The sequence below is a fragment of the Microtus ochrogaster genome, chromosome 15 (genome assembly GCF_000317375.1).
Source record: "Microtus ochrogaster isolate Prairie Vole_2 chromosome 15, MicOch1.0, whole genome shotgun sequence".
NCBI lineage: Eukaryota > Metazoa > Chordata > Mammalia > Rodentia > Cricetidae > Microtus > Microtus ochrogaster.
The window spans coordinates 11,711,890-11,719,542 of record NC_022017.1 but is presented as its reverse complement, the minus strand read 5'-3'; the positions used below and the strand labels follow the sequence as shown (position 1 = coordinate 11,719,542).

Genomic DNA, 7,653 nt, shown 5'->3' with positions numbered 1-7,653 from the left:
CTCTCTCTCTCTACCAGGCTGGCCTTGACTCACAGATATCCACCTGCCTCTGCCTCCCAAATGCTGGGATTAAAGGCATATACCATCACCACCCAGATTTTTCTAAAATATATCCTACTTCTATTCTGGTTTTGCCTATTTCTACCTTAAACCAACCAACTAAATATTTGTTTGTGGTTCTCCTATTTCCTTATTTTACATTGTAACATCTTAATAAGAGATGATTTTTGATTTTTCAGTGCCATCAAGAAGGTGTTCTTGGGCTGGAGAGATGGCTCAGTGGTTAAGAGCACTGGCTGCTCTTCCAAAGGTCCTGAGTTCAATTCCCAGCAACCACATGGTGGCTCACAACCATCTGTAACGAGATCTGGCACCCTCCTCTGGCTTGTGGGCTTACATGGAGGCAGAATATTGTATACATAATAAATAAATAAAAATAAATCTTTAAAAAAAAAAAAAAGGGGTCCTAAAGGGTTCCCCTTTTTAAGTTTGGGGTTTTTTTGTTTTTGTTTTGGGGGGGTTTTTTGGGTGTTTTGTTTTGTTTTATTTCCCGAGACAGGGTTTCTCTGTAGCTTTGGAGCCTGTACTGGAACTAGCTCTTGTAGACCAGGCTGGCCTCAAACTCACAGAGATCCACCTGCCTCTGCCTCCCGAGTGCTGGGACTAAAGGCGTGAGTTGCCACTACCCAGCGTTGTTCTTATTTTTAATCTAAATAAGTAATCTATAGAAGCTAAGCAAGAAATACAGTGGTTTGGCCACAGTACCCTTCATTCCCAGTGGCCCTTGCTAAAGCTCTGCTGCCTGTTTGCTGCCTTTTTCTTTCTCCCATCTATGTTGGTATTGCTAGGAGGAGAAAAAAAAAAGTTGATCCCTAGTGCTGAGACCATATCTGAGCCCTCTAGTGAAAACCAAGACCACAGTATCTTCTTCAAACTATAACTGCTTAAACGGATTGTCTGAGGTTGAGTGTGAGGGAGCTAAGAAGTCTTAAAATCACAAGCAACAGATGTCTGTCTGGCTTTGAATTTGTTCTGCTTTTCTCTGCACATTTTCCTAACTGGGAATCTATCACTGCACCCTTAGATGTGTTTCCTCAGAAGTGTGTCCTAGAATGGGATGAGTGCAGGATTTAGTGTGTAAAGATGCTAGCCCAGCCAGAGCATGAGCAGAAGACACTGGTGTGGAAAAGATGCTAGCCCAGCCAGAGCATGAGCAGAAGACATGGGGAGGCTGGCTTTACTTCTCAAGTCCTCTTCCCTGTTCTGCTCTCAGAGCAGTTCCTGATGGCACTTCTGCTTACTCATGGTACACTTGTGTTTGGAGATGATCTAGCCATCATGTCCTCCATTTGTAAAGAGGCCTGGTCTTCCAGGATAGGTGTGTTTCCATCCCCATCCCTGCTGTCCCCTTTTTTCCCGGTAGAAAAAGCCGTAGTTCACCCTAATTCATCCTCTAAATGGGATAACAACTGTTCCTGATTCTCACCTGTGAAAAGCATGCTTGCATCCAAAGGAAAGAAAAGGCTGGCAGCCCATGGTGGGCTCTTTGTATGATTGTTTTCTTCCACAGCTGTGTTTTTGAACTGCTCTTCCTGTGTTCTGTTATAGAATAGTCTTACAGGAACCAATCATTAGCGCTAAAATACCTCAGGTAGGAGTGCCAGTGTGACCTGCCAATCAATCAGATTGTGGATTGCAGTGAAAAAATTGAATTATACTAACCATTCCAGCTCCACGTTAGAGATGGGAACAGAGGCTTTTTTGGACAATCAAGACTTGTGAGCGTGTGATCTAAGGCCTGCTACCTCAGCAGTGCACACATCACATCCACACATCACGGCACTTCCTGCAAGATGAGCCTTCCAGTCCCGTCAGCACACATCTGCACAGACATGCCACTTGCACTAACCCATCCCTGCTGCCTCTTTCAGCCTGTCAGTCACATTTGCCTGTGCTATTTAAACTAGTCTTTGGTATCAGAGATCTTATCAGCTGAGGAACTGCTGAATAAATGTCAAAAAGGAGGAAACAGACGTCTGCCTACACAAGGCTTTCTTGCTTCCTTGAGTCCCGTGTTGAACTGCATAGTAAAGTCCTAGTCAGAGGTGGACTGTGCTGCTGCTGAAGTGTGAGCCTGCTACAGGTCTGGACACACTGGGACTTGTAGCTCCTGTGCCCTCTTTCCTATCCCCAGATAAGGTCAGCAAGTGTTGGATAATAGCAAGCCTGTTAGAGGGCTTGCAGACAGCTGGGTGCTAGCATAGGAAAATTGACCACTACTTTATAACCCTGTTAGCTCACGTTTTAGATATGAACTAATTTGGAGAGATATGGAATGGTAAAGTATTTGAAATTCATTAAAGGTTATCTATCATGCAAGTCAAAGATATTTAAGTTGATCATAATAATCTCTCCTTAGCCACAAATTTAATCATGAGATAGAACTTTAACTGACACTTTCCAGAGTAGATCGATCTGGCCATCTAGAGCACAGATTGTAATTTTGTAATCAAGTCTGTGCCATGTCTTCATGAGAACTCACTTTCATGAGGCGGTAGCTCTCAGCTGCAGTAGGAAAAGAGGGCACTAGGATCACCTAGGGCCAAAACCAATAGTTAGAGGCCAAACATTAGGCCTTTGCTGAGTGGAATAGATCTACTCCTTGCTGATGCCATTAACCATCATGCCTGCCAGTCCCCTAAACACATGCGTACGCACACGTGCACACACTTGCCTTGCTCTGTCCATGTGCACACTACATGAAATAACAAGCTTCCATTTGTCTGCTGGTCTTGAACTGCACACTCTCCTCCTTGGTGTCACATGTCATTGTCTTTCAGATAGAGAGAAGGTGTCTTGACATCACATGCTCACCAAAGTCCTGTTTTAATGTAAACCTAAAACAAAAATACAATAAAATTAAAGTCAAGGTTAAAATCAAGATAAGATAAAAATCTGTAGATGTGCAGGCAAGGGTCACGCGCAGGGGAATGATGGTTAGAATCTGTTTTGACTCAAACATAGCTATAGAAATGGTACAGAAGAGTCCCAGTGGTACAGAGTTAATTCAGTGATAAAACTGATTCAGGGAGGAAGAGTAGCCAACCTCCAGGAGGTAACACTGGGCTGCAGGAAATAGACTTTCCTTTAACATCTTTGGAAAGTCATTAGCGAAGGGGCAAAAGCAACAGCATTTAGCTTTGAGAAGCTGGAAATAGAAGCAAAGATATGGCAAATAATTGAGAAAACAAAATTCTCAGATATAGGAGAAACCTTGGAAGAACACTAGATAAGAATATGCAGTTGTTCCCAGAGAGTGAGCAGCTGGGTGAGCTCTGTGGGTTGGGTCTAAATTCTAGCGCCAAAACCAGGCAGGTTGAATAGCAGAACAATGTAGGATTGGACCACCTAATTGGGAACACTAGGTATTGTTTAGAAAGGTTACAAAGAAATTAAGTATTTTCCAAGGGGCATGTGTGTATTTAAACCAGGCTTAGCCATGCTAAACTTAGGCAGCTCTTAGAGTTCCAGAAGCCGTCTGTGTGTGCCCTCCTACACTATGGTGTGCTGTGGCCATGCTAATCCCCATTTTTTGTTTTATTTCAAATCACACACAGATAGAATCTGCAAACTGCTTCAGATCAAACAGGTCTGATTGTGTGTAAATACATATGTCCTTTTTAATTTTTATTAATGGTTGCTTCAGTTTTGCATCAGTGCATGGTTAAAAGCAATACACATCAGCTATTCATGACCTCATATCTCCAAACGAATTATTTCTCCTCTTTTTTTGTTTGTTTGTTTGTGCAGTCAGCTGAAGAAATGTTAACATCTCACTCTAAATCTCTCAGTGGAGTCTCTGTTCCCTTCTCTGATATAACAGATGGGTTACTGCTTGTTATAATTATTAACATTGTGGTATGGGCCAGGGCTCGGGTGGGCAAGATTTACTCCTCCTTTGGGCTGGGGAGGGCCAGTTGTTAGGGTATGGAATGTTAACTCAAGTGGTGACTGACTGTCTCCGTAATGCCAGGTCGTTGTGGCTGCACGCTCTAGTAATTGAGGCTGTGTACTTCACCAAGCTTGTGGTAGAGCCTAGGGCAAACCGCTGTCCCAAGAGAATGCTGGGATAGATAGAGTTAGCCAGTGCCAGTCTGGACGTGGTGGTTTTGCTGTTGTTTTAGCTCCGGATGTCGGCATGCTCAGTTTTAATGTGATTAATATTAATGTGGCGCCACCCCCCACGCCTGAGCCCTCTTCTCCTTCTCCCACCTTGTTCTTTTGAAAATTTTAAGAAACAGTAATGAAAACCTTGGTGTTTCAAACTGCAGTTTGCTCTCATGTTCTATAAAAACCTTCAAATTTGCTGTCTAAAGTAAAGTCTGGGGGAAATTTCTTAGCCCCTTGCACACTCTGAAACCTAGAATACAATTAAGTAGATTGTATTTTGTAGACTTTGTCCTGAGTTTTGTGTAATGTTCTGTAGAATACCCAATTGCAGCAGCAGCAAAAAGACTTCGGATCTGAAAGAAATAGCTTCCTGGTAGTTTCCAGATGATACTCTTTTCCTTAGGCATTGGTGAATTCCCGGCTTGCTTGGTAAAAAGTATTACCTCTCCCTCCCACATGCAACCCTCCTTTCAATGACTTCTCGGTAACTGCTGAAAGATTCAAAGCTTCCCAAGAACTTTAATGGGGTTTTTCTTATTGCCAGTATTCTCCCAAGCCCCTCAGTGCCAGTAAAGTATTTCATCCCATCCTGCACTTGAACCACAGAGAGCTTCATCAATCAAACCCCAAAGTTAGAAGGCACTCATGGAAGCAAATACTGCAGATGGAAAAGGCCCACTTCCTGCCCAGTGGGAAGGACTTCAGCTACTGAGGAAGCCATTGCTGTCAGTTACCTGGTTCGGGAGCCCTTTCTCCCAGTTAGCAGCCACAACTCAGAGCTCTCAGGGATCAGGCCTGAGTCTGTCCTACCAGTGGGAACCTACAGCCCTGCTCCAGTCTGTAAGTGCTGTATCTAGCTAAGTGGTTGCCAGGCCTTAGCTCCTTTCACTGTCTTAGCTTTCTAAATTTGTAAAGATTATTTTGAAGGAATGCTAAAGAGACAAAGCACATGGTGCTAAATTACTTTTATTACAAAGACATTTCCCTAAAGATTCAGCTTCTAATCTAAACAGAATGAACAGCTGAGCCTTTATGGCCCAGATAAAGATGGAACGATAATGATGAACTTTTTCTTCTCTAACCAGCGGTTTCACCATCCCATGTCCTCTCTTGAGGCTCAGTGTCACAGGGTGCTTCCTGCCACGTTCCTACCTGGACCATGCCACTGCCAGGGTTTTGTAATGTGACTCAGATTGTCCCTTTTGGACACCTATAGAGTGTCAGCAAAGGAATGCTGCATGGCAGCTGGACCACGGATGTGAAAGGTATATTTGAAGCTGCTGACAGGGACTTCCTACACCATAGTCTTAGAACAGGATGGATGCTCCCTCATACTGCTGGCAGTTTACTAGAGGAAGCTTAGACGTTCATAAAATTATACATGTTCCCAAAATGAGATTTATCAGCCAGAGCTGCTAGGTGGGGTGCCAGAGAAGAGCAAGGATCCCATTAGAAAATACTTTAGCCTGGGGCTGGAAACGTGGCTCAGTGGTTAAAAGCACCGACTGCTCTTTCAAAGGTCCTGAGTTCAAGTCTCAGCAACCACATGGTGGCTCACAACCATCTATCTAATAGAATCTGGTGCTCTCTTCTGGCGTGTAGGAATACATGCAGAGCATTCATATATTAAAAAATATAAATTCATTTTTAAAAAGAAAGAAAATACTTTGGTGGTGGTGGCACACACCTTTAATTCCAGCACTCGGGAGGCAGAGGCAGGCAGATCTTGAAGTTCAAGGACAGCCTGGTCTACAGAGTGAGTTCCAGCACAGCCAGAACTATAGAGAGAAACCCTGTCTCAGAGCACCCCCACCCCACTGCAAAAAAAAAAAAAAGAAAAAATAAAGAGATGTGTATCTGAATTAGATTTAGATAAAGTAGGTGAACTGTAGAAGAATACGTGAAATGAGGCCTTACCAGTTGTATCCTATCTCAAGAGCCCTGATTACATGACTATCCTTGAATCCTTCCAGAAGGGGGAAAAATAACAGTTAAATGATTAAGAGGCATGTCTGATTTTGTCAGTGCTAACAAGTGTCACTTGTAACGATTTCCCTGGGTTGTGGGCTGGATTTAACAGGGTTTTCTTTAGAGAACTGGGGTCAGACATTTGCCTTTTACAACCACATTCTCTGCAGGTGGCAGGCTCAATTGTCTCACAGGCATTGCTGCTCTCCTGCCTGGTATGCTTGGTTGCTTCCTTCTCAGGGTTATTCTCCACAGACCTGATAGGCCAGATGGATCTAATCTCTGGGTCAGACCTTCCTATAACCTGCTACATTCCCTAGCAACCAACTAGTCCCAGGACAAAGAATCTGAACTTGACACCTCTGGGTATAATAGATTTTAGCTCTGTTATATACATGTACTCAGAGTTCTCCCAACATACCATGAATATTTCCCCTATCAAGAGTTCCAGAAAACACTGTGAAGTAAGATTCAAAATCATATCTGTATTTCTTAAAATTACTAGATAGTATTTGTGTGCTTTATTTTTCTTACTGTCACAAATTGAAAACCAAATTCTGACATTGGCTAATGCTTGATTTCCTACCATAGGAGGAACATGCAGACTGGTGCAGTTTGAAACATCCCTTCCCATGTGTGTCTGTGTTTGTGTCTGTCCTTGTGTCTACACGTGTGCGTCTGTATTGGGGAGGGGGGGTGTCTATCTCGGGGAGAGGTAGCTGTAAAGTCAGTTCTCTTCTCTCCTGTAGGGTGGATATGCAGCCTACAGATATGCACAGCCTGCTACTGCAACCGCAGCCACAGCTGCTGCAGCCGCTGCAGCCGCTTACAGCGACGGGTATGTACAGAGCCAGGGCAAGCAGGCTCTTGGATGCCCTGAGCCCCGTGTCATCTGAGCGTCACCCCTTTCCTCTTTCATCATGTCTAGACCTGCCCTCAGTGCCCGGTCTCCTGCCATGCCAGTACCTAGGCCTCGTCTCTTCTGTTCCCGCGCCTCTTCCTCCCACCCCCACAGACAGGGTTTCTCTCTAGCTTTGGTTCCTGTCCTGGGAACTAGCTCTTATAGACCAGGCTGGCCTCTAGCTCACAGAGATCCACCTGCCTCTGCATCCCGAGTGCTGGGATTAAAGGCGTGCTCTGCCACCACCTAGCTGTTCTCACTCTGTTGTCCTGTCTCTTCATGGGCTATGATCACAGCCAGTTTTCTTCCTCATCTGATCCCTCCTCTGCCATTTTACAAAAGTGCATCAGGATTTCCCAGGTACTGCATTTAGGAACAGCCCTAGGAAGGCTCTTTCCATCTGCCATTTTCCCTATTTAGTCCAAGTCTGCAGCACAGGGCCTTCTGTTTCAGTCTTGCCTTTCTTCATCGGACGTCCTTCTCTTTTCCAGTTACGGCAGGGTGTACACAGCTGACCCCTACCATGCCCTCGCCCCTGCCGCCAGCTATGGAGTTGGCGCTGTGGTAAGTTTATATGCTTTTTTTTTTCTTTTTCTTTTTTTTTTTTTTTTTTT

At 44.3% G+C, this 7,653-nt stretch overlaps 1 protein-coding gene across 15 annotated transcripts in view; it reads left to right on the top strand.

Annotated features, from left to right (window-relative positions):
* Rbfox2 (RNA binding fox-1 homolog 2) overlaps positions 1 to 7,653 on the top strand; it is a 241,572-nt gene that overhangs the window by 232,029 nt on the left and 1,890 nt on the right. For 7 of the 15 annotated variants that reach the window (XM_013348772.2, XM_013348774.2, XM_013348771.2 and 4 more), the window contains 3 exons: positions 3,618 to 3,649; positions 6,888 to 6,976; positions 7,531 to 7,603. In XM_013348772.2, the coding sequence (XP_013204226.1) occupies positions 3,618 to 3,649; positions 6,888 to 6,976; positions 7,531 to 7,603 (194 nt within the window). Of the gene's footprint in view, positions 1 to 1,608; positions 1,652 to 3,617; positions 3,650 to 6,887; positions 6,977 to 7,530; positions 7,604 to 7,653 lie in introns of those variants that run through there. The other 8 variants (XM_013348783.2, XM_013348776.2, XM_013348777.2 and 5 more) reach the window with 3 other exon arrangements.